This window comes from Chiloscyllium punctatum, chromosome 45 (assembly GCF_047496795.1).
Source record: "Chiloscyllium punctatum isolate Juve2018m chromosome 45, sChiPun1.3, whole genome shotgun sequence".
NCBI lineage: Eukaryota > Metazoa > Chordata > Chondrichthyes > Orectolobiformes > Hemiscylliidae > Chiloscyllium > Chiloscyllium punctatum.
The window spans coordinates 28,610,847-28,638,748 of record NC_092783.1 but is presented as its reverse complement, the minus strand read 5'-3'; the positions used below and the strand labels follow the sequence as shown (position 1 = coordinate 28,638,748).

The 27,902-nt window shown below is 42.3% G+C and overlaps 1 protein-coding gene across 2 annotated transcripts in view; it reads right to left on the bottom strand.

Moving 5' to 3' along the window:
- The window catches only part of LOC140467258 (lysine-specific demethylase 5B-like), a 211,570-nt gene that overhangs the window by 153,200 nt on the left and 30,468 nt on the right, over nt 1–27,902 (bottom strand). For both annotated transcript variants that reach the window (XM_072563506.1, XM_072563507.1), the window contains exons 5-7: nt 27,421–27,555; nt 13,918–14,014; nt 903–1,012 (exon numbers count right to left, since the gene is read on the bottom strand). In XM_072563506.1, the coding sequence (XP_072419607.1) occupies nt 903–1,012; nt 13,918–14,014; nt 27,421–27,555 (342 nt within the window). The remainder of the gene's footprint in view (nt 1–902; nt 1,013–13,917; nt 14,015–27,420; nt 27,556–27,902) is intronic.

Genomic DNA, 27,902 nt, shown 5'->3' with positions numbered 1-27,902 from the left:
TCTGAGAGAGCACATGCTCCAGTGATTCCCAAATCGAGTGAATAAATCAATATTCATTCTTGCCCCAAGACTTTGAATTTCAGCCCATTTCAGATGCAGCCCATCTTTGCAGCACAGCTCCTTCGTGTCGGTATTAGATTAAATTAACCCCTCTTTTTAAGATGTCTTTCAGCATAAGCAACTATTCACTGACCCCATTATCTACCTTGTACCCCCAACCCCACCTACTCTCTCCTCCTCGCGAGTTGACACCACATAATCACACCTCCCCCTTCAGACACGATCCAACTAACCTCAGCCGAGCCTGCACCACCAAGACCCAACTCCATCGCTTGTCTGCTCCCTTTCAGCACTCTAATTCACACTTGTGTAATTACCTGTCAATGGCCATCAGACCTTTAAATTTCAGATTACAACAGCTGACTGCTGTGAAAGGGGGTCTTGGTTTGCCTTCCCTACAGTTCTGTGCTACAAATTTCCAGTATAGGTCTAGTTTACTTGTGAAAACTGGGTGACATGGGCAAGTTGGGCTGAAGAGCCTGTTTCCATTCTGTATGCCTCTCCGGCTCTAATGGAATTATGACTCCACATTTCTGCAGGAGCCCTGAGCACAATTTCCTTACAGAAATTAGCTTTTCTACTTGAGGGTGGGTGGGCTCAAGTATTCTATCAGACTGGTACTACTTAGGTTTTTGGAAAAATGTCTCATTCTTCATTCTAAAGACTAGGTCTAGTTGAGCAGCCCTGACAATGTCAACAAATACAAAAAAGTCCACCAGCCCTTTGTATAAACCAAGCAAGCATTAATAATTTGCCTAATCAAATACTTAAGTAAAAAATGCAGTAAATCTGTCCCAAGAATATTAAAACCTATTACACAAAAATAGTTTTATTCTACTCACAATATTTGAGGTTGTCATATTCCGGTTGTTTCTGATTGGTCTGGCTCGCTCTGAATCAGTGGCGCGATTCTCACTTCCCTCTTTCTTCATTCCATGCATATTGTACTTTTCTGGATTTTAATAAAAAGATATCTCATTCAGGACTAATGGAAACCTGAACAGATTCTTTGCTGTATTGCTATGTTAACAATAACCAATGTTCTATTTCTGTTAACATCCAATGAACCTCCAGATCAAAGTGTACATTAGAGTACCAAATTCTATAGTGATATATCGCATTCTCATATCAAATGAGAAACCCAGTACACCATTCATTTCCTGTCACATAGCCAAAAAGTATTTTTAAAAATTAAGCATTTTACGTGATGTTTCAGATTTATAGTCAAATTTACAAATTGGTCCTAAACAAATTTTGTGTCAGCATTCAAAGAGAAGGAATTGGTGGAGAATGGTCTTAGGGAAGTGGGTGCCAGATTTTTAAGCCAAGTTGCTATTAAAATGGAAGAGGTGTTGTGTACCTTAAAAATATGAAGACGAGGGGATCCAAGATGTTGGCGATCTGTTAGGTCTGCTGTACTGGGGCTCTGCATCAAAACCCAAGTAAGATGGGTTTTCACTCCATTGCCCCTCCCCTACCCCCTTTCACTAGACAGAAGTCTGTTAAAATAACATTAAGAGTGCTTAGAACCTTTTAAATTCAGAAGATGAAGTCTAATAAAGGAAAGAGAGCCAAAGGATCCCAGTCCCAACAAAACAGGAGGCATCCACTGCCACAGCCCTGACTCCCATGGCACCAACTTTGAACCTGTTGAACCAACAGAATCTAACCTCAGAGTCTGGTGAGGTCCAAGAGAGAATTGACTCTGTGCTGAAACAGCTGTCTGCCATGCTAAAACAGCACGAACAGGAGATCCAAGCACTGGATTGACGCGTTGAGGCGGTCGAACAAAGGACCTCAACGTCAGAAACTACGGCGGAGAATTCAGAGGGACGGATCTAAACACCACGTTCAGACCCTGTTGGATCAGGTTGACAGTCTCCAAGATAGAGGTCGGAGGGAAAAAAAATCTTACAAATTGCCCGGCTCCCGGAGCGTGAGCGCTTGGCTCACTCCCGCAGCGCCTGGGGCTGGAGGCCGAGTCAGGCCAGGTGTGTGGGGAGTAGGCTACCAGATTGCAATGCGCAGTGCTGGGTCAGGTAAAAAAAAACTAAAAACAATTATGGACAATGGTGAGGGGCAGTTATTTCTTTTATAAGAATGAATGGGGTTGATGTATGGAGGGGACAGAATGAGCACCCACTGTTAACTCCCACGTGTGTAATTAATTGGTTTTCTGTGTCTTAGTATTGCTTGGGTCTGGGGCATGGCCTTGCTGGAAGGAACCAGGATGGTTTTAAGGTTTGGGACGAATGTCCCCTGTGGGCGAGGGGAAACAGCTCCAGCAGCTTGTTGTTATGTTTGTTTGGTTAAGTTAGGAGTAGTGGTTAGTTTTTTTAGTTCTAGTAGTATTTGTAGAGATAGTTTTTAAGATCGTTCTGTATTTTTTCCACGCAGCGTGCCATGAATAAGCTTCTTATTCTCGGGGAACTGTGGGCCGTCACGGCTAGTGGTTCATTTAGATGGTGCACTTGGAATATAGAAAGAAGCCACTCTCCGATTAAAAGAAAGAAGGTGCTCTCAACCTTAGAAAAGAAATGGTTGACATTGGTCTGCTGCAGGAAACACTTAACTGACAGGGAACGTTTGAAGTTGCTGTAAAGAGGATTTGGCAGGGTATTCTTCCTCTTTCAACTCCAAAAGTAGAGGCGAGGCCAGATTAATATGAAGGAACCTTCCATTCCAAATAGTAGAACAAATCAAGGTTGAATACAGGCGGATCATCATTCGCAAGGCCTTAACACAGAGGGAAACGTATGGCATCCTGCACGTCTATTGTCCCCTGGCGCACCAACATAAAATCTTAATTGACGCAATTTTTAAATTAATGGCTTTTGGGGTGCACCATACGATCATAGGAGGAGACTTTAACAGTCACATGGACCCAGAGGTAGACAGGATGCCATGGGGCCTCTTGGATATCTCCCTGCAATCTAAACAGCTAGTGGACGTGTGCAGGTAATTAAGGCTGGTGGGTGTGTGGAGATGTCTCCATCCTAATGGTAGGGATTTTACTTTTTACTCTAACCTGCACAAATGCCAAACAAGAATTGATAAGTTCTTTGCTCCATTGGTCTGTTTGGATTTGGTTTTCTTCTTGCAGGATTGGGAACGGAGCTATCTCAGATCATGTGCAGTGCACTTGGATGTCAAGATGAAGGGTAATGGAACAGACATGCGACACTGGTGCATGGACCCGTTCCTTTTGAACGATAGTAAATTTATAAAGTATCTCAAAAGAGAGCACGGGGCATTCTGAAACATTAATTCAGGTATGGCTAGTAATCCATCAGTGCTTTGGGAGACAGCCAAGGGGTACTTAAGGAGTTTGATTATTCATATTCAGCAACCAGGCAAAAGCAGAGAGTGAAGCTCAAGGCCTAGTTAAAAGCAGCCGAGTCGGCATATTATGTCAGACCATAATATGCTTATTTTGCTAAGTGATTGGGAGTGCTATATAGTGACCTCAAGGCAGCTGTTCTTACAAACAGCATTAGGTCAGATAAGTTTAACATTGGGAAAGGCAGCCAACAAGGGTGCCCTCTCCCAACACTATTATTTACCTTAGTAATTGAACCGTTGGCAGAGGTCATTTGGAAGGACCCTGAAATAGTGGCTCCAAAAGGTAGGAACGGGGGGAAGCACACAGTTACTCTCTTTGCTGATGTTCACCTATTTTTGGCTAATCCAGACAAGTGCGTACCCTGATTAGTACAAAAAAAATTAAACTATTCAGCATCTTCTCGGGATATAGAACAAACTTTACAAAGTCAGAAGCTTTGTCTGTGGGGGCTTGGTGGGAGTGCCTGACCTGGAGGATGGTACAGTTTCCCTTTTGATAGTCACAAAAAGGTTTTCTTTATCAGAGTATTTTTATTACCCCTGTTTTCCATCAGCTGTACATAGCTAGCTTTGTGCAATTGTTTGATAGGATAAGACAGAATTTTTGCAAGGTTTGTAGCTCAGGTTGAGACTTAGGGTGTAGGTTTGCTCACTAAGCTGTAGGTTTGATATCCAGACCTTTCATTACCTGGCTAGGTATCATCATCAGTGGCGACCTCCAAGTGAAGCGAAGCTGTTGTCTCCTGCTTTCTATTTCTATCTTTCTCCTGGATGGGGTTTCTGGGGTTTGTGGTGATGTCATTTCCTGTTCATTTGCTGAGGGGTTGATAGATGGCATCTAGATCTATGTGTTTGTTTATGGCGTTGTGGTTGGAGTGCCAGGCCTCTAGGAATTCTCTGGCATGCCTTTGCTTAGCCTGTCCCAGGATAGATGTGTTGTCTCAGTCGAAATGGTGGCTTTTTTCATCCGTGTGTAGGGCTACGAGGGAGAGAGGATCATGTCTTTTGGTGGCTAGCTGGTGTTAGTGTATCCTGGTGGCTAACTTTCTTCCTGTTTGTCCTATGTAGTGTTTGTGGCAGTCCTTGCATGGAATTTTGTAGATAACGTTGGTTTTGTCCATGGGATGTACTGGGTCTTTTAAGTTTGTTAGTTTTTGTTTGAGAGTGTTGGTGGGTTTGTGTGCTACTAGGATTCAGAGGGGTCTTAGTAGTCTGGCTGTCATTTCTGAAACTCCTTTGATGTATGGTAAGGTAGTTAGGGTTTCTGGCTGTGTTTGGTCTGCTTGTCGTGGTTTGTTCTTGAAGAATCTGCACACTGTATTCTTGAATACGTTGTATAGGTGGTTCTCCTCTGTTTTGCGTAGTTCGTCTCTGCTGCAGTGTGTGATGGCTCATTGGAATAGTTTTCTGATATAGCTTAGTTTGTGTTGGGATGGTTGCTGGTGTAGTTAAGTGCTTGTCGGTTTTCTTTACACGTAGGTTTGTAGTTCTCCGTTGTCCTTTCTTTCAACTGTGACGTCCAGGAAAGCGAATTTGTTGTCAGTTTCTTCCTCCTTGGTGAACTTTATGCCTGTGAGGGTGTTGTTGATGTTAAATGTCTCTATCCTGTTTCGCTTTGTGATGACAAATGTGTCATCTACGTAGCAGACCCAGATTTTTGGTTTGATGGTTGGTAGGGCTGTTTGTTCTAGTCTTTGCATTACTGCTTCTGCTATGAATCCTGATAGTGGAGATCCCATGGGTGTGCCGGTGGTTTGTTTGTAGACTATGTTGTTGAAAGTGAAGTGGGTGGTGAGGTACAGGTCCACTAGCTTCATGATGTTTTCGTTGGTAATATGATTGATGGTGGTTGGGGTGTGTGTGTGATTGTCTCTTCTAATAGTGTGGGAAGTGTCTCCTTTGCCAGGTCGATGTTGGAGGTGAACAGTGCTGTTGTGTCGAATGAGATCATTGCTTAGTCTTCCTCTACTTTGGTGTTTTTGATGATTTTTAGGAACTCCTGGGTGGAGTGGATGGAGTGCTGTGACTCTTCTACTAGGTATTTCAGTCTTGCGTGTCGTTCTTTGGCCAGTCTATAAGTTGGTGTACCAGGTAGTGAGACTATAGGTCTGAGGGGGGCTCCTGATTTTTGGTAGTCCGTAGAATCGTGGGTTGTTGGTCCCGTCGGGTTTCATTTTCTGGAATCCTGTCTTGTTTAATTATCCAGAATTGTGTAATTTCTTAGGAGATATGTAATTTTGTTTCCTAGTTGTGGGTCGGGTCTAGCGCCACCTCTTGGTAGGTGTTGGTGTCTGCAAGTAGTGCATTGGCTTTCTCGTTTAGTCCCTTCTGTTCAGGATGACAGTGAGCCAACCTTTGTCTGCAGGTAATATAACTATGTTTTTGTCTTTGAGGTTTTCTAGGGCTTTCTTTTCTTGTGTGTTCAGTTTGTTTCCTTCCCTCTTTCGGCTCAGGTGCAATTGTCTGTCTGATCATTTGCTGTGTTTCTTCCGTGAGATTGTTGCCGCTAGGAAATCCTGCTCGGCAGCGTATTGGTAATTGAAATTTAATCCTTTGACTAGTACCGCTTTTTCTGTGTCTGATAAGTTCTTTATCCATGCCACTGTTATCAGTTTTGTCTTTTTTTGAGAGTTTGTCCAGTTTTTTCTTCAGGTCCCGATTTTTCTTTATCTGTGTTTGTCGTTGTTAGGGGTTTATGGCTCGTTCTATCGCGAATGTCCATTCTTGATTTACTGCTTTATCTGTGCTTGTTGTTGTAGAAATCCTAGTAGCAGACAGACCCACCAACACTCTCAAACAAAAACTAACAAACTTAAAAGACCCAGTACATCCCATGGACAAAACCAACATCATCTATAAAATTCCATGCAAGGACTGCCACAAACACTACATAGGACAAACAGGAAGAAAGTTAGCCACCAGGATACATGAACACCAGCTAGCCACAAAAAGACACGATCCTCTCTCCCTCGTAGCCCTACACACGGATGAAAAAAGCCACCATTTCGACTGAGACAACACATCTATCCTGGGACAGGCTAAGCAAAGGCATGCCAGAGAATTCCTAGAGGCCTGGCACTCCAACCACAACGCCATAAACAAACACATAGATCTAGATGCCATCTATCAACCCCTCAGCAAATGAACAGGAAATGACATCACGACAAACCCCAGAAACCCCATCCAGGAGAAAGATAGAAATAGAAAGCAGGAGACAACAGCTTTGCTTCACTTGGAGGTCGCCACTGATGTTACCTAGCCAGGTAATGAAATGTCTGGATATCAAACCTACAGCTCAGCGAGCAAACCTACACCCTATTAGACAGAATCTGCAGTGGTGGGAGAGGTTGCCAATATCTTGGTTAGGTTGAATAGTCTTGATTAAAATGAATGTTCTTTCTTGGCTACTATTTCCTATGAGAATGCTCCCGCTGTTGCTGCCTAGACCGGTGTTGCAGAAGCTAACTGGATGGCTTGGATCCTTCATATGGTGTCATAGACGCCCTCTCATTAAATTTACTAAGTTGCTTCTCCCACAGGGTATTGTGGTTGGGGGGGGGGGGGGGGGGGGGTTGAATCTCCCAGATTTAAGCGATATCAAATAGGTATCCTATTCTCACAGGTGGGTGACAGGGTGCACAAGGATCAGAGGTCGTTATTGCTTGACAGAGGCTTCTCAGGTAAGGTGTCCCTTTGTTAATTTATTGTTTATGGACAGGATGAAATGTGCGACTGAGAATTGTAAAAGCCAGATTACCATAAACACGGTCAAAGCATGGAGAATAATGTGGCAGGGTGAGGGAAATTCACTCAAGACATCACCATTCATCCCTTTAGTTGGAGCCCCAGGATTTAAGCAGGGTCAACGGACTCTGGTTTCAAGGCATGGGAGGTCAAGGGAGTGCCCTGTTTGGAAGATTTTTGAGGGAGACGTCCTGATGTCCTTTGACCAATTAAGTCACAAATATGGGGGACGTCTTGCATTATTTCCAGATTAGGGACTACATACAGCGAAAGACCATGCTCTTGGATCAGCCCTATACATCTCATATGGAGAGAAGAGCGCTCCGGTGTGTGGGCAATCTCTCAGTTAGTACTCTTATACCAATTACAGAGAGGGGGCGCCCTGGAGGATATGGAAAGACTATGGAGTCTGGAGTCAGGACTGGGACAAGAAATTTCATTTGAGACATGGGAGGACATACAGAAATTTTCTTCATGTTCTCCCACATGCAATGAAGCACAAGCTATGCAGTTGAAGATTCTTCACAGGGCCCACATGGCTCCAGAACGATTGGCAAAGTTAAAGAAAGGAGTGTTTCCAGGACGTCCTAAATGTAAAATTAGCACGGGCACCCTTACACATGATTTATGGTCATGTTACAGGATCCATGAACATTGGAGTGCCATAGTTAGTGAGATGGATGGGATTCTAGGAACTGAGATTAAGCAGATCTGATATCCTTTCTTTTGTGACTGCCAAATTTGCCCTAGTTGGATGAGCACGAGAAGAGACTATTTAACATTCTCATACACAGTGTAAGGAAGAACACACTAATGAACTAGATCTCAGAAAAACCCCTGGGTCTCATGGGGTGGTATAGATTGGTGCAAGAGCACATCCCCCAAGATTGTCTCAAATGTGGTGTGCCAGAAAACAGAACCATTCTATAAGACGTGGCAGGCCTTTTTAAATTACATTGATACGGACTTGTTGGTAATACTGACCTGGGCTTTTATTATAGCCATGGAGGCCAGTCTTGGCAGTCCAGGGGCCCTGGGAGAAGCAAGCTTGATAAACACTCCTTGCATCTCCCGTCTAGTCTGGTTAGAGTTTTTATGAGATTCCCCGCTCATTTGTCTGAACTCTAGCAAAAACAATCTTAACCTCGTCAATCTTTACAACTGATGCTCCCACAGGTGGGAGCCTCAGCGGGGCTACAGCGAATGGTGGAACTGAATTTAAATTTAAACTTAAAAAGTGTAATTTAATTTTAAGTCAATTTAAGTTAAGCTAACTTATGATTTTATCTAATCTGACTCATTCGAGGTTGGATTGGGCTGGTTTAATGCAATCTGGGTCAACCTAATCTAATTTGCTAATAACAGTTACTTACTGAATCTCAATGAGGAGGGATTCTTTTGTAATTTTTTTCTTCTTTTCTTTTTATTTGAGACAGTTTTGGTGTGTTCTATAGAGTAGTAGGCAGTTTTCTGTTAACGTTTTGTAATGCAAGATTTTATTTTGTATTTTTATAATTTTGTAAAAGAATAAAACGTCTAATTAAAAAAATGATCTATCCCAGAATATTGAGACACGAATTGCTGGACCACTAAATGACATCTTTGTATCCTCTTTGGCCACAGATGATATCCCAGAGGATCAGAGAATAGTCAATGCTTCCACATGGTTAAGAACAGTAACAGGATAATCCAGCAATCAGCAGTGGTAGGGAAAAGTATGGAAAAAGATTGTCAGTGACAAGATCTATATGCATTTAGAAACAAATGGACTTATTAGCAATAGACAGCATGGCTGTGTTTGGCGAAGTCGTACCTCACTAACTTGATTGAGTTTTTAGGTGGTAACAAAGATGATTGCTAAGGGAAAAGAAGTTGATGTTGCCCACATGGACTTCTGTAAAGCCTCTGACAAGGTCCCTCATGATAAAGGTGAAGTCAAATGGTATCAGGAGTAAGCCAGCAAAATGAGTACAGAACTGGCTTAGTCATAGGAAAGAGAGAGGATCAGTGGAACAAAATGTTTGTCAGAATGGAAGGCTGCGATGGCTAGTGGTGTTCCACAGTGCTGCAATCTCTGCTGTTTGTGGTCTACATAAATTATTTGAGGAAAAGATTTGCGGACATTCAAACACAGAAGATAGGAGAAGGAGGCTATTTGCTCATCACAATCATAGTTGATCGTCCAACTCAATAAACCTGCTTTCTCCCCATAACCTATGATCCCATTTGCCCCAGATGCCAGAGCTAGCTACCTCTTGAACACATTCAATGTTTTAGTATCAGCTACTCCATGTGGTAATGAATTCCACAGGCTGACCACTCTTAGGGTGAAGAAATGTCTTCTCATGTCTGTCCTAAATGGTCTATCCTGAATCCTCAGATTGTGACTCCTGGTTCTGGACACACCCACCATCGGGAACATCCTCCAACTGTGACCTCGGATTCTGAGCAAACCCACCATCAGGAACATCGTCCCTGCATTTCCCCTGTCTAGTTCTGTTAGAATTTTATGAGTCTCTATGAGACCCTCCCCTCATTTGTTTGAAATCCAGCAAAAACAATCCTAACCTCGTCAATCTCTCCTCAAAGGTCAATCCAACCATCCACAGAATCAGCCTGGTAAACCTTTGATGCGCTCCGTTGAAAGCAAGAATATCCTTCTTCAGAAAAGATGACAAGAACTGCACACAATATTCCAGACGTGGTCTCATCAAGGTCCTGTATAACTGCAACAACACATCTCTGCTTCTGTACTCGAAACCTCTCAAAATGAAGGCCAACATACCATTTGCTTTCTTCACCACCTGCTGCACCTGCATGCTTACCTTCAGCAACTAGTGCACAAGGACCTCTCCCAATTTACAGCCAGCCATTCAGGTAGTAATCTGCCTTCTTTTTGCTTCCAAAGTGTATAACCTCTCATTTATCCAAATTATACTACATCTGCCATTGATTTGCCCACTTACCCAACCTGTTCAAATCATGCTGAAGGATCTCTGCATCCTCGTCACAGTTCATCCTATATCATCTGCAAACCTTGAAATGTCACATTTTGTTCCCTCATCCAAATCATTAATGCATATTGTGAGTAGCTGGGGTCCCACGCCTGCCAATTTGAAAAGGACCCATTAAAGGAAATGTATAGAGTAAATAGACAAGGTCTTTTCCATGGCATATGGGGGTCCAGAACTAGAAGGCATAGGTTTAGGGGGAGGGGGGAAAGATTTAAAAGGGACCGAAGGGGGTCAACACAGTGTTGCGTGTATGGAATGAGCTGCCAGAGGAAGTGGTGGAGGCTGGTATAATTACAACTTTGAAAAGGCATCTGAATGGTTATATGAATGGGAAAGGCTTAGAGGGATATAGGCCAAGTGCTGGCAAATGGGATTGATCAGTTTAGGATATTTGGTCAGCATAGATGCACTGGACCAAGGGGTCAGTTTCCGTGCTGTATATCTCTATGACAATACAAAGGTTGGTGGAGTTGCGGATAGTGAGGAGGAGTGTCACAGGATGCAGCAGGATGTAGATCAATAGACAATAGGTGCAGGAGTAGGCCATTCTGCCCTTCGAGCCTGCACCACCATTCAAGATGATCATGGCTGATCATCCTTAATCAGTATCCTGTTCCTGCCTTATCTCCATAACCCTTGATTCCACTCTCCTTGAGAGCTCTATCCAACTCTTTCTTAAATGAATCCAGAGACTAGGCCTCCACTGCCTTCCAGGGCAGAGCATTCCACACAGCCACCACTCTCTGGGTGAAGAAGTTTCTCCTCATCTCGATCCTAAATGCTTATTTTTAAAGCGGTGTCCTTTGGTTTGGTACTCACCCATCAGCGGAAACATGTTTCCTGCTGCCAGAGTGTTCAATCCTTTCATAATCTTATATGTCTCAATCAGGTCCTCTCTCAGTCTTCTAAACTCAAGGGTATACAAGCCCAGTCGCTTCAGTCTCTCAGTGTAAGGTAATCCCGCCATTCCAGGAATTGACCTCGAGAACCAATGCTGCACTCCCTCAATAGCCAGAATGTCTTTCCTCAAATTTGGAGACCAGAACTGCACATAATACCAGTGTGGTCTTACCAGGGCCCTGTACAGCTGCAGAAGAACCTCTTTGCTTCTATACTCAATCCTTCTTGTTAGGAAGGCCAGCATGCTATTAGCCTTCTTCACTACCTGCTGTACCTGCATGCTTGCCTTCATTGACTGGTGTACAAGAACACCCAGATCTCTCTGTACTGCCCCTTTACCTAAATTGATTCCATTGAGGTAGTAATCTGCCTTCCTGTTCTTGCCACCAAAGTGGATAACCATACATTTATCCACATTAATCTGCATCTGCCATGCATCTGCCCACTCACCTAACTTGTCCAGGTCACCCTGTAATCTCCTAACATCCTCATCACATTTCACCCTGCCACCCAGCTTTGTATCATCAGCAAATTTGCTAATGTTATTACTAATACCATCTTCTATATCATTAATACATATTGTAAAAAGCTGCAGTCCCAGCACTGATCCCTGCGGTACTCCACTGGTCACTGCCTGCCATTCCGAAATGGAGCAGTTTATCAGTACTTTGTTTCCTGTCAGCCAACCAATTTTCAATCCAAGTTAGTACTTTGCCCCCAGTACCATGCGCCCTAATTTTGCTCACTAACCTCCTATGTGGGACTTTATCAAAAAAGCTTTTTGAAAGTCCAGGTACACTACATCTACAGGATCTCCCTCATCCATCTTCAGAGTTACATCCTCAAAAAATCATTTGGAAGCATGAGCAGAAAAATGGCTGGTGGAGTTTAATTTAGACAAATGCGAGGTTTTGTATTTTGGAAGGTCAAGTACAGCTAGAAATTATATAGAATCGGCAGAACTCTTAGAAGTATTGATATGCAGGCAGATCTGGGTGTGCAAGTCCAAAGATCATAAAAAGGCTTATGTCATGCTTGGCTTCGTTGAATTGGGCATCAAGTATAATGATAAACTAGTCATGTTATAGAACTTTAGTTAAGCCACACTCAGAATATTCGGTAAAAACAATGACTGCAGATGCTGGAAACCAGATTCTGGAGTAGAGTGGTGCTGGAAAAGCACAGCAGTTCAGGCAGCATCCGAGGAGCACTTAGAATATTGCATATAGTTCTGGTCACCACATGATCAGAACGATGGCAATATTTTGGAGAGGGCCCAGTAAAGATTTAGCAGGATGTTGCCAAGTATGCAGGATTTTATCTGTAAAGAGACATTTACTTGACTGGGCTTGTTTTCACTGGAACACAGGATGTTGAAGGGTGACCTGAAAAAAATTTTAAAAGACTGTGAATGGCATGAATGGGGTTAGTGTAGGGCTTCTTCCCCAGGGTGAAGGAGTCAATTACTAGAAGACAGGTTCTAGGAGCTCACAAGTGGTTGGGGGGGGGGGGGGGGGGGAGTGAGTTTAAGAGATGCGAGAGGCAAGTTTATCACACAGGGTGGGGAGTGCCTGGAACACACTGCGAGAGGTGGTGGTGGAAGCAAACAATAGCAGCATTCAAGAAACATCTGGACGAATACATGAATAGCAAGGGAACAGAGGGATACGGATCCTATAACTGAAGACAGTTTTAGTATGGAAGGGCAAAATGTGTTAGCACAGGTTTGGAGGGCCGAGGGTCTGTTCCTCTGTTGTATTCTTCTTTGTTCTAACTGGATGGAGGTTTTCTTCAACAGGTTTCATTCCATTAGTTGCATTGGATTTGACCTCTATCCCTAGGAATTAAAAAAAACCTACGTTACTGCCCTACCTAACTCCTTCTCAGAAATCGAACTGGACTATATCTAAACTAAAGCTGGGCTAAAAATGGTACATCAAGCTCAGTTTCTGACTTCCATATTCACTCCATCAATAAGGCCTCCATAATAACATTGGTCTCCTCGCACCTCAGCTCATCTTCTGAAATCTTCATCCATGTCTTTAGCACTTGCAAGTACTATTACTCTAATGTTCTCTCAGACAGCCTTCCACCTATCCATAATACTGCTGCGCACATCCTAGGTCAAACTGAATTCATTCACCCATCCTCCATGTTTGATTTTCCAGCAGCTTCAGTTTCTGCAACAAGTCAATTTTAAAATTCTCATCTTGTTGTTTTAAACTGTTCCATGGCTTCAGTCTGCTTTTCTATAATATACTCCAAACCGCCTAGTCACCATAAGCAACCCCACAATGAATAAATGATTAGTTTACAAGGAGTTGAAAAAAAACATCAGTTCACAACCACAGCAATATATCAGAACAACAAAGATTTAGCACAATGGAAATTGATTAGATAGAAAAAATCTGATTTGATAGAAAACATGAAGGCTCAACTCTGACCATAAGAAAATGATACTCTGAGCAATTTAGGTACAACAAAAGATGTCCCAACTTGCAATCCTGAATCAACTTACACCACATCTTCTGCTAAATTGGTATATTTTAAATGGCCTTAGGCAAATTCCAATTTATATAGAGCTTGAAATGTGTTCAACAAAATAGAAATCTATTAGAAGCAGCATTAGATTATTTCAGGGGGTCAGTTAACTCAGTAGCTTGTGTGCAAATCAAATTAAATGCCAAAAGCAATTTAATTCCCATTCCAGCCGAGACAGACTCCGGTACTATCTCAACTCACTAAAATCGGTAAGTTAAAAAGAGAATCACAGCACTCTCTGCTATGGCTTAGTGAATAATCACCAAAGATCTGACTTTGAAGAAATGAAGAATAATAATAGATTATTTATCCATACCACTTTCACATTTCATCGATCCACTCCTGGTTTTTGGTCGTAAATCATGGGCATGAACCTCCATAATCTCACTCGCCTCGGTCTTTATGCACCCCACCTATAAGTTAAAATAATTCAGATCATGATTAGGAACGTGGGACTGGGGTATCATAGCAACTACAGAAACGTGGCTTAGCGATGGACAGACTGGCAGTTTAATGTTCCAGGATACAAATGCTTTAGGAAGGATAGAAAGGGGGGCAAGAGAGAAGGGAGTGTGGCGTTTTTGATAAGAGATAGCATTACAGCTGTACGGAGGGAAGATATTCCCAGAAATCCATCCGGGGAAGTTATTTGTGTGGAACAGAGAAATGAGAAAGGAATGATCACCTTATTGGGATTGTATTATAGACCCCTTAAGAGTCAGCGGGAAATTGGGAAACAATTTTTAAAAGAAGATTTCAGTTATTCGTAAGAACAACAGGATGGTTATGATAGGGGATTTTAACTTTCCAAACATAGACTGGGACTGCCATAGTGTTAATGGCTTAGATGGAGAGAATTTATTAAGTGTGTACAAGAATATTTTCTGATTCAGTACATGGATGTACCTACTAGAGAAGGTGCAAAGCTTGACCTTCTCTTGGGAAATAAGGCAGGGCAAGTGACTGAGGTGTCAGTGGGAGAGCATTTTAGGGCCAGCGGCCATAATTCTATTAGTTTGGAAAAGGATACACCAGATCTAAAAGTTGAAGTTCTAAATTGGAGGAAAGCTAATTTTGACAGTATTATGCAAGAACTTTCAAAAGCTGATTGGGGGCAGTTGTGCGCAGGTAAAGGGACAGCTGGAAAATGGGGAGCCTTCAATAATGAGATCAGGAGTCCAGAGAGAGTATATTCCTGTTAGGATGAAAAAGAAAGACTGGTGGTGTAGGGAAAGCTGGATGACGAGAGAAATTGATGTTCTGGTTAAGAAAAAGAAGGAAGCAGGTGTTAGCTATAGACAGGAGAGAGCAAGTGAATCCTAAGAAGAGTACAAAGGCAGTAGGAGCACACCTAAGAAGAAAATCAGGAGGGCAAAAGGGGGACATGAGAAAGCTTTGGCAGATAGGATTAAGGGGAATCCATAGAGTTTTTACAAATACATCAAGGACAAAAGGGTAACTAGGGAGAAAATAGGGCCCCTCAAAGATCAGCAAGGCAGCCTTTGTATTGAGCCGCAGGAATTGGGGAAAGCTACTAAACAAGTATTTTGCATCAGTATTTACTGTGGAGGAGGACACAGAATGTGGGTAAGTAAATGGTGACATCTTGAAAAATGCCCATATTACAGCGGAGAAAGTACTGGATGACATGAAACATGAAGTGGATAAATCCAGAGGACCTTATCAGGTGTACCCCAGAACTCTGTGGGAAGTGATTGCTGGGCCCCTTGAGATATTTGTATCATCAATGCCTACGACAATGGGTGAGGTGCCAGAAGAGTTGAGGTTGGATAACGTTGGGCCACTATTTTAAAAAGGAGGCAAGGAAAAGCCAGGGAATTACAGACCGGTGAGCCTGACATCGGTGGTGGGCAAGTTGTTGGAGGGAATCCCGAGGGACAGGAATTACATATATTTGGAAAGGCAAGGACTGATTAGGGATAGTCAGCATGGTTTTGTGCTCATGAACTTGGAGTTATTTGAAGTGAAAAACAGGATTGATCAGTGCAGTACCAAAGTCGTGATTTATATGGACTACAGTAAGGTGTCTGACAAGGTTTCTCATGGGAGGCTAGTTAGCAATGTTAGATCTCATTGAATACAGGGAGAACTAGTCATTTGGATACAGAACTGATTTGAAGGTAGAAGACAGAGGGTGGTGGTGGAGGGCTGCTTTTTAGACTGGAGGCCTGTGACCAATGGTATTCCACAAAGGTCAGTGTTGGAGCCACTGCTTTTCGTCATTGATATAAATGACTTGGATGTGAGCATAAAAGAGGTATAGTTAGTAAGTTTGCAGATGACATCAAAATTGGAGGTGTAAATGGACAGCAAAGAAGTTTACCTCAGATTACAATGGGATCTTGAGCAGATGGGCCAATGGGCTGAGGAGTGGCAGATGGAGTTTAATTTAGATTAATGAGAGGTGCTGCATTTTGGAAAAGCAAATCAGAGCAGAACTTATAGCTGCCAGGGAAGTGGTAAGGTCCTGGGGAGAGTTGCTTAATAAGAAAAGAGATCTTGGAGTACAGGTTGATAGTTCCTTGAAAGTAGAGGCTCAGGGAGATAGGATAGTGACGGTGGCGTTTGGTATGCTTTCCTTTATTGATCAGAGCATTGAGTATAGGAGTTGGGAGGTAATATTGCAGCTGTTCAGGTCATTGGTTATGCCACTTTTGGAATACTGCTTGCAATTCTGGTCTCCTTTTAATCTGAAGTATGTTGTGAAACTTGAAAGGGTCCAGAAAAGATTCACAAGGATGTTAATAGGGTTAGAGGATTTGAGCTATGGGGGGGTAGGCTGAATAGGACGAGGCTGTTTTTTTCTGGACATCTGACACTTGAGGAGTGACCTTATAGAGATTTATAAAATCATGAGGAGTAGAGATAGGACAAATAGACAAGGTCTTTTCCCTGGGCTGGGGGAGTTCAGAACTAGAGGGTATAGGTTTAGGGTGAGAGGGGAAAGATATAAAATGGACCTAAGGGGCAAGTTTTTCACACACAGGGTAGTGAGTGTATGAAATGAGCTGCTAGGGAAGTGGTAAAAGCTGGTACAATTAGAACATTTAAAAAGCATCTGGATGGTTATGTGGATAGGAAGGGTTTAAGAGGGATATGGGCCAAGTGCTGGCAGGTGGGACTAGATTGGGTTAGGATATCTTTTCGGCGTGGACAAGTTTGACAGAAGGCTCTGTTTTCATGCTGTACATCTCAATATGTTCGATCTCAACGAACAATGGAGAAATTTCTGCCTGGCATTTAAGTTTTGAAACTACTGGAATTAAAAGTGGTTTAGCATACTCTTATATGTAAACCTGAGCACAACCATCAAATTAAATTGACTGATCTAGAAATTAGTCAGTCGATTGGTGTTGAAACTTAGAGTGTGTATCAATTTCAGGAAAGTTGGGAGAGGTTGGGTATTGAAGTAGTCTTCAATATGAAGAAGACAGCAAGGATCAAGCCACAGTCAAGAGTTAAGAGCCATGTTGGCTGGGATGCAGGTTTGCAATGCAGCGTGATGGCACAGGTTCAATCCACACACTAACTGCGGTTACCATGAAGGACTCCCCTTCTTATTATGAACCAAACCAGACCAGACCCCCTCAAAAAGTATTTTAAGAAGGTAGCCAAGCCCTTAATATTATTTAATTTAATGGCAAAAGTACCATGTTCCAGATGCACTGTAACTGGTCAAGCTACTTGACGTTAAGCAAAAACACAAATTTAAACACTATTAAAATAAAAACAAAAAAGAACTTAGAACAATAATTCTGTTGGAAAACTTAACCAAATAGCCAATACACAGTAACTATTACTAATTAATTGTTCCAATACATCCCACAACCACACCCCTTGGCAAAAAGGTAAATTTAGACACAGATTCTCCCATGCAGTTGTCCAATCCAGGAGGGAAAAAACCATAGAGAAAATTCAGAGACAGTAGCCACAAGGAGACATTTACTGAATCTTCCAAATCTGTCGGGCCCCCATCTGCTTCTGAAAAACAAAAACCCAGAAAACCTGATCACACCCAGAAAGCTGGCCACACCCATTCAGGTTGTTAAAAACCCAAGGCCTCCCAAGCTGTCATTCTAGTGGTTTTGTACAGTGCTCACAACCTGTCTTACAGCCTCAAAAACAAAAAACAGGACAAAAGTAACCTCTTGAAGTCATAGCATCATCACATTCCCCACCTCTTCACTTGCCTGAAGCATAGTGGTCCTCAAGTCAAACCACCAGTCATCTCAATCCAATGAGACAGCAGCCCTCCAGTCTAAGAGGACTGTGGCGATTTTACCTTTAGGCACCAGTTCATCTTTACAAGAATCACATATCATTCCTGAATTAGGAAGATGCCAAGGATAAATAACTATATTTAATCAGGAGACACTCAGATACTACTTTTAATACAAAGATAGTCATGGAGAATTAAGCAGTATTTTTATAACTTGAACAGTCAAAGACTGACTGGATGGTGACAGTGTCAACTAAATCATTGCTAAGTGGCTACAAGAAACAAAAATTCAAAATTTTGTACACAGACAGAAATCACCACCCCTTTCTAAAAAGAAAAATGGAAAAACATTTGAAGGCAACATAAGGGTATTGAAAAAGATGGATAACACCATTTCACAATGACAAGAAAGTAATTTTTGAGATGCATCTGGACCAGACCAGATCAAGGGACCAAATCAACATTACAGGACTCAAATGGGATTCAAAATGGGACAAGAAGCAAATGGAAGAGAACAAAAAAAACAAGAATTGCTGGAAAAACTCAGCAGGTCTGACAGCATCGGAGAGGAATCAGAGTTAACGGTTTGGGTCCAGTGAGCCTTATTCAGAACCAGTTCTGAGTCGTACCTCATTTCTTGTACAGAACAGCAGGTATGGGCCAGAGGTAGAGACACATGAGCAAGGAGGGTCATTGTCATACCACATGGAAACAGGCCCTGTGGCTCAACGTGTCCACGCAAACTTGTCCAGGTTTCCTAAACTGAAATAGTCGCATTTGCCTGTATTAGGCCCATAACCCTCGAAAGCTTTCCTTTCCATGTAACTGCCCAAATGACTTTCAATAATGTTGTAACTGTATTCGCCTCTACCACTTCTTCTGGCAGCTCATTCCATGAACCACCATATGAAAACGTGGCCCCTCAGATCCACTTTAAATCTTTCCTGTCTCACCTAAAACCTATGCCCTCTAGTTTTGGTCTACTCTACCATGGAGAGAGAACTTTGGCTATTCACTGTATCTATGCCCCTCATGATATTATAAACTTATATGAGGTCACTCCTCAGCCTTCTACACGGAGGAAAATCCCAGCCTAACCAGTCTCTCCTTATAACTCAATCCTTCCAGATTCAGTGACACTTATAAATCACTTTTGCACCCTTTCCAGTTTAATAACATCCTTCCTACAACAGGGCAATCAGACTTGTATGCAGTATTCCAAATGTGACCTTACCAATGTCTTATATGGTTGTAAGATGATATCCCAACTCATGTACTCAAATCTCTGACTGATTAAGACAAGCTTGCCAAACAACTTCTTCACCACCGTGTCTACCTGTGACGCCACTTACAATGGGCCTGCACCCCTCCATCTCTGTAGAACCCCACTCCCAGGGCCCTCCCACTAATGTACAAATCCTACCATGCTTTGTCTTATCAAAATGCAACTCACATTTATCTGAATTAAAGTCCATCTGCAATTCCTCAGCACACTGGCCCAGTTGATTAAGATCCAGTTGTATGCTTAGATAACTTCCTTAACTGCCCACCATATTACCAATTTTGGTGTCTTCAGCAAACTTACTAACCAGGCCTCCTGTATTCTCATCCAAATCATGTTTAATCAATTGGAGATTGGCATCCGGAATGTATACACATCCCTTTTCCTTGTTTAGCAAGCTGAGTAACAACATAGCGCTGGATTTCATTATTAGAGGTATTTTAAATAAAGGTTAAAAAGGTTCCATGATAAAATTAAGGGACAAATAAACAAACAATATTACAGTCTATGGCACTACTATAAAGGAGACAGAAACTCAAAATTCAAGTGACCATCATGAAATGCCCTGGACCTGAACACCTTGCTGGCAGTCCAAAACTTTAATTCAGTCTCAGCATTAGCTATTTTTTGACCAAATGTTTTTGTGGAATTCTGCTCTTGGATTCCTGGAGAGCAGTAAAGATGATGTCTGCGCTGACTGAGGAATCAGGACAGTAACACATTCATTCCTGATCAAGAGCTTATGACGAAATGCCAATTCTCCTGCTTCTGGGATGCTGCCTGACCGGCTGGGCTTTTCCAACATCTCACTCTTGGACAGATTAAAGATGAGCCCACTGAAGTCTTTGCAAATCATCCAGTGCAGCTTCTGAGCACAACTCAACCAGGCAGGTCTCATTTTCTATTGGGCAAAGCTATAACAAAGCTGAATCCAAAAGACACAATGTCAAACAGGGACATTGCATGTTATCATAAGCGTACCTGAGGGTTTTGTTGTGTGGTAAAGGTGCAGATCAACCATCATTATTTTTCTGTCAGGTTTAGGTTAAGATCACTTTCAAGTAAATTGAAGATTTGTCTGAGGACTTGACAGAAATGTGGGTTTACTATATGAGCAAGGTTTGAATTCCACAATTACACAACCTGCTGCCTTATCCAAATGCAATTGTAATTGAAATTGTTATGGTTTTAATAATAGGAAGTTGCAAGAATAGTCTGCAATGTGATATCAACAAGTCATGGAAGTGGTCAAAAATTTGGTCATTAACACTGCTACCTCTCAATGCCAGGAACTCAGATTCAATTCTGGTCTTGGGTGATGGTCTGTGTTGATTTTACATGTTCTGTCTGTCTGGGTTTCCTTTGGGTGCTCCAGTTTCCTCCCATAGTCCAAAGACATGCAGGTAAGTGGATTGACCATGCTAATAAATTGCTCCATAGTATCTAGGGATTTGCTGGCTGGGTGGATGTGCAATAGGGCTGTGGATAGACTCTGGGTGGGATGTTCTTCGAAGGTTTGGTGTAGACTTCATGGGCCCAATGGCCTCTTTATGCACTGATTATATGAATGGGTAAAAGGGAGGTTGAAACTTTGGAGGGAGTGCTGTGGTGTGCGCATCCAGTTGAGGGGTGTGGAGCGTCAAGTAAGGAATAGGTTAGCGTTAGTAGGATCAGTCATTATAGTCATCAAGGAGTTACAATAGGCTTTAATTCCTCTACCTTTCTCGGGGCAACTATCCAGGTCAGCAAGTTGGAACTCACCGATGTCTCAAAATATTAACTCAAGCATTATAGAACACGGATATAAGTTTGCTTGCTAAGCTGGAAGGTTTGTTTTCAGACTTTGTCACCATACTAGGTAACATCAGTGAGCCTCCAATGAAGTCATCTTTATTGCAGAATATCTTCAGAGGGCTCCAGGTGCCCATCAGATGCTTACACTTAGGGCTGGTTGGCTCCTGAAGGACATAGCTGCGAGACAGTGTGAAGCAGGTGGAAGAAACAAAAACATACTTGACATTATTTTCACCAATCTGCCAACTGCAGATCTATCTGCCCCTGAGAATCAGTAACAGTGACAAAGCACAGGCCTTGCAGAGACAAAAGTCCCACCTTCACATTGTGAATTAGCTCCACCGTGCTAAACTGGACAGACTCAAACAGACCTAGTAACTAAACACTGGACAACCATGATGCACTATGGGCCACCAACAGAAGGAGAATCTTACTCCAACCTCATGCATACCCCCATTTAAACATTACCATCAAGCCAGGGGACCAACTCTGGTTCAATGGTGTGTGCTGAGAACACGCAAGAACAGAACCACACATAACTGAAAAATAAGGAGCCAATCTAGTGAAGCTTCCAAAACAGCAAATGTTAGACAGAGTGAAGCAATCCCACAACCAGTGTATCATATGCAAGGTCTGCAGTCCTGCCACATGCAGTCGTGAATGGTGGTGGACAATTTAACAACTCACTGGACGCAACATTACAAATACCCCCACCCTCAAAATGATGGAAAAACCCCAGCACATCAGTGCAAAAGATAAGGCTGAAGCTTTTGCAACATTCTTCAACCAGGAGTGTCAACTGGATGATCCATCTGTCTCCTCCAGTGGTCCTCCAGTGTGGAAGGAATCAAATAGGCCCTTCAGCCTATTTGATTCCTTCCACACGATATCAAGAAACGGTTGGAGACACCGAATACTGCAAACGCTGTGGCCCCCGATGACATTCTTGCAATTGTACTGTCGACATGTGCTCCGAGGAACGGACAATAAACACTGACCTTAAGAACAAATGAGAGCTTGCCAGAAAGCCATGATGATGCTAATGGGCAAATTTAATCTATGTCAAAAAGTGTGACACTGGAAAAAGCACAGCAGGTCAGGCAGCAAAGGAGCAGGAGAGTTGACGTTTTGGGCATAAACCCTTCTTGGGTCCTCCCCTCCTGAATTTAATATTTGTATCAACTAAAAGTATCAGAAGGACCACCGTGAGGAGTCCATCAAATATTTTGGAGTTTGTATCTTTAGGATAGCAAGTCTGGAGCTAGAGCTGACCGAAGAGTAGATGCTTGGCGATGAGATGGGATTAATTAATGATCTCATAGTGCGGATACCCCTCAATGTGATTTGAACTTTGCATTCAGTCTGAGGGAGAAGGGAGTGGGTCTGGGTCTATTTTTAAAATTGTAATTGAGGGGAATTATGAGGCCAGGAAAACACAGCCAATTAAAATGAACTTTAGTTGAATTAAGTTGAAAGGTCAAGAGATGCAGTGGCAGACATTTAAGGTGATATTTCATTTTGAAATATACAAAATAAATACGTTCCAACAAGGGATAGACTCATCATTTGTGGTTAACTAGAAATATTAAAGTTAGTACCAAACTAAAAGAAAAATGGCACATCATTGTGCAATGACAGGGTATATGTGGAGGTGATGATTCTTGTGGGAGAATTTAGAACAACGAGTCACTGTTTTAAATATCACGCATTTAAAAGTTAAGTTCAAATATTTTAAATCAAAGAGAAATAGTTTGCTTTGGAACTCTGCCTATGGAACGCAGATGCAGAGTTCTTTGAATATTTTTGAGGTAGCTATGCTTTTCTTTATAAAATAAAAATCTCTCCTGTGATATGGGCATTGATGGACTCCTTACGGTGGTCCTTCTGATACTTTTAGTTGATACAAATATTAAATTTAGGAGGGGAGGACTCAAGAAGGGCTTATGTCCAAAACGTCAACTCTCCTTCTCCTTTGATGCTGCCTGACCTGCTGTGCTTTGTTTCATTGTCACACTTTTTGACATAGATTAAATTTGCCCATTAGCATCATCATGGCTTTCTGGCAAGCTCTCATTCGTTCTTAATTTATACCCCACCTAGTGGCCTCAACTGTTAGGAAGCTGTACACCACTCCCACAAGTGACTTCTACCCAAACCATTTCACACCTTGGTATCCCTAAACTTAGGTCATCTTCTCCATTGTGTTACTAGCATCTTTAGCCACAAAGCCACCTCCCCCCCCCAACCTTTTCCTACTATCCGTGGTTCCCTAAATATCCTTACAGTTAGGTGTATCAGGGTCAGGATTTCATTGTGGGATGTGGGCATCGTTAGCTTGCCAGCATTTACTGCCCATACCCAGGTGCCCTTGAAAGCAGTGGCACACTTCCTTGGACCACTAGAGTCCATCTGCTGTGGGTTGACCTACTGCCATTAGATAGGGAATTCCAGGATTTCGACTCAGCAATAGTGAAGAACAGTGATGAATTTCAAGTCAGGATGGTGAGGGGCTTGGGCAGGAACTTGCAAGTGGTGGTTTTTCCATGTATCTGCTTCCCTTTTCCTTCTAGATGAAAGTAGTTATTGGTTTGGAAGGTACTTAAAGGATCGTGGGTGAATTTCTGCAGTTCATCTTCTAGATGGTACACACTGCTACTACGGAGTGTCAGTAGAGGGCGTGGGTGTGGTGCCTATCAACCAGGCTATTTTATCCTGCATGGTGTCAAGCTTCGAGTGTTATTGGAGCTGCACTCATCCAGGCAAATGGGGGAGTTTTCCATCAGACTCTTGACTTGTGCCTTGTCGATGATGGACAGACTTTGGGAGTCAGAAGGTAAGTTACTCGCCACAGTAATCCTAGCCTTTGATCTGCTCCTGCAATCACTATTTATTTGGCAAGTCCAATTCAGTTTCTGGTCAATGATAACACCCAGGATTTTAATAGCGTGGGGTTGAGTGTTAGTAACACAGTAAAAAGGTAAAAACAATGACTACAGATGCTGAAAACCAAATACTGGATTAGTGGTGCTGGAAGAGCACAGCAGTTCAGGCAGCATCCAACGAGCAGCAAAATCGACATAAGGGCTTTTGCCCGAAACGTCGATTTCGCTGCTCGTTGGATGCTGCCTGAACTGCTGTGCTCTTCCAGCACCACTAATCCAGTGTTAGTAACACAATTGAATGTTAAAAAAGGTCCAGTGCTTAGATTGTCTCTTATTGGTGATACTCATAGCTTGGCATGTGAGTGGTACTAATGTTACTAGCCACTTGTCAGCCCAAGCTTGGATATTGTTCAGACATGGCTGCATTTGAACATGGACTGTTTCAATATCTGAGCAATCACAAAATATGCTGAGCCTTGTGCAGTGAACATCCCCAATTCTGACTTCATGATGGAGGGAAGGCCATTGATGAATCAGCTAAAGATGGTTGGGCCTAGAACAGCACCCTAAAGAATTCTTGCAGAGACATCCTGGAGCTGAGATGACAAATCTCCCACAACCATCTTACTATGTGCTGGACATGACTCCAACCAGAGTTTACCCTGACACCCATCAAGTCCAGTTTTGCTAGGATTCCTTGATGCCACACTGTCAAATGCAGCTTCGATGTCAGGCTCAGAACGCTCATCTCCGAATTCAGCTCTTTCGTCCAGATTTGACCCCAGGCTGTAACGAGGTCAGCAGCAGAGTTGCCCTAACAAATCCCAAACTCTGCTTCACGAAGCAATTTATTCTTCAGCAAGTATTGCTTGTTCATAATGTTGATGACACCTCCCATCAAGTTACTGTTAAAGCAAGAGTAGACTCGGAGTGTTAGTTGGCTGGACTGGATGTGTCCTGCTTTTATGTACCTGACAAACTTTCCACAGAATCAGGTGGATGCCTGCATTATCATTGTGCTTGAACAGTTTGGCTAGGAGAGCAGCAACTTCCAATTGAGAATAACCTCCATTATGTTGTGTGGCTCTATTACTGTAATAACACCACAAGCACTAAGTGATGGACAGAGCTAAGCAAATCTACAACCAACGGATTAAATTTAAAAAAGGTTTTGCGGTCATGCAATATCCAGACAATGGACAATTAAACAGCTGACTGGAGGTGGTGGCTCCACAAATATCCCTATGCTGAATGATGGAAAAGCCCAGCACATCAGTGCAAAAGACAAGGCTTGAAGCATTCACAGCAATCTTCAGCCAGAAGTGTGGAGTGGATGATCCATCTTGGCCTCCTCTACTCATCCCCAGCATTATAGATGCCAGTCTTCAGCACTTCGATTCACTTAACATGATATGAAGAAATGGTTGGAGACACTCAATGCTGTGAAGGCAATGGGCCCTGACAACATTCTGGCATAGTACTGAAGGGCACTTTTAAAAAAAATAAAAGTCTCTCACTCTGCCCCTTTTTGACCCATGCTGTGCATCTTTACCTAAATAATTTCCTTGCAATGGTGGCATATCATTTTGCTACATATTCCCTCTCTCAAACTTTCCTCCTCTTCCACCACATCGTATCCCAAAAAGGCTTCTTTACAGGCCTAGTTATTCAATTAATCAGGAGATTGGTCCCACCACACTTCAAGCAAAGCCAGAGAAGCGAGACAGCTTTCTACGCTACTACTGGGCCAGTGCTCCACAAAATGAAACCTATTTCTATCACATCAACTCTGAGCCAACATTTTACTCTTTGACTTGATTTACCCTGTGTCAGCTTGCTCGTGGCTCAGGTAGCAACCCAGAGATTATTACACTAGAGGATCTGGCTCCTAACTGACAACTTAAACAGCAAGTTCCTAGTCCTCTCAGTGTCACTGGTACCAAGGTGGGCAACAATAACACCTCAATCCCTTTCTTCCTACTCCAAACTTTCTCTCAAGCTCTGTGGAGATATCCTTTACCCTAGCACTGAACAGTCAGTGTTTGTGCCGAGATTGCAAATATTAAAATAATAATTCACTGAACAAGCAACAAAGGGTTAAGTCAGAAGAAAGTTACTGGAGGATTGGTACAACAAATTTGTTTATTAGATGGAGTTTTAGTCCCACACATATTGACAACATTCAGAAAAATTACAGGAATGATATCAGAGATCTCATTTCTATGAAACATGAATGGTTTTGCAGTGCCAGATTTGCCAAGCATGGATTTCAGTATTCACTGTAGTTTGCTTCTCTGCCAGCATAATAACTAGCTCCAGAGACTCAATTTCTCCTCAGACACTTAAAACATCTTTGTTTACTTTATTTTGAGCATCAGGCTTGGATGCAATCAGAAAGGGTACACCAAAATCAATTACTTGTTGAATTCAATCTCTTAAAATGAAATATCAAGGGCCACAGTCATACTTATAAACTATTCAAGTAGTTCATTTATGACAGTAGACAGCTTTTGCATTGCACTGCATTACATTCTGGCTTCATGCAAGCAAGCCTTCAAGAAGGAACTAAATAAATTTTTGGTTGGAAGAGTTTTCCATAAGTATGAAAGGATTATACATGCATGATAACTATGACCTGTTCTGGTTTTGATAGCCTGAGGAAGTCAAAGGCATTTTCAAGAAAAACTTCCCATTGTCTTCCGTCCCTCCTCATTCCCATAAGATACCATGACTGTTGTGAGTAGGAAGTATCTAATGACGCCTCCTTAGCAATTATTTATACGGCGGGTTTGAAGGGAATTTTCTACTAGCCCTTTCCACAAACCCACCAACAAACTAAAACAGCAGCTAATGAACTTGAAAGACCCTATACAGACAATGAGCAAAACTAATGTCATTTACAAAATACCATGCAAGAACTGTAACAATCACTACATTGGACAAACCGGCAGAAAACTAGCCACAAGGATACATGAACACCAACTAGCCACAAAAAGACATGACCCTCTCACCGGTATCCTCACATATGGATGAGAAAGGACACCACGTCAACTGGGGCAACACATCCATCCTAGGACAAGCCAAACAAAGACACGCACAAAAATTCCTAGAAGCATGGCATTCTAACTGGAACTCTATCAACAAACACATCGAGTTAGACCCTATCTACTACCCCCTGAGAAAAGGGGTAGGAATGACTTCAGAGCAAATGACATCACCAACCCAAAGAAACCCAAACCAATGAATAGAAAGCAGGAATTTTCAACATTGCTTCGCGTGAGGCCCACTGAAGAGGTTATCTAGTAGGGTAATGAAACGTCTGGAAGTGAACCTTGCAGCTCAGTGAGCAAACCTACATCTAAAACCTCAACCTGAGCTGCAAATCTTCTCAAAACTCGCCAAAACATAAATGATCTATGGCAAGATTTGGAAGAAACAGTTGGCAATCATACCTCAAGAGAATTTTAGTGAAACAACATTGAGGAAATTCAATTGGCATACTTGAAATCCTATTTTAAATCCCATGAACCCGTTATCCAGCATTGCATTTACAGCAATTGAAGTACCAATTACAACTTAAATTTCACACCGTTAATTGATAACTGGCAGAATTGCACCCACCTCAGATCTCATGCGTTTCGCTCGTCGGGCCGGCATGCACATTTCTGAAGAGTGCACAGACTGTCGCTGAACAATATCATGCGGCTTGTACTCTTGGTCTTTCTCATCATTGATCAGGCTTGGCTTCTGGACACACTGAAAACAATGACTGTAATCTTAATACAATTTGTAAAACTAATGCCTATTACCCAGCAAATAAGTTAACTCAACTTTACATTAAAAAAAGTTGAAGTATTCCTCATTGCCCTGTTTTTAAAAACTGCTTGAACAACGGCGTGGTATGCTAGGCAACTTCAGGGTCAGAGTGTGTAACTGGAGTCACATGTCAGATCATCTGAGAACAGCTCATCCTTGACTTACGCTCAAAAACCACTTGGCAATCCAACAGTTCATTCTAATTATTATTACTTACATAGTCTTTTCCATTATTTTAATAATTAGTGATACCTGAACAGATTTTCTATATTATTTGCCTAATTCTG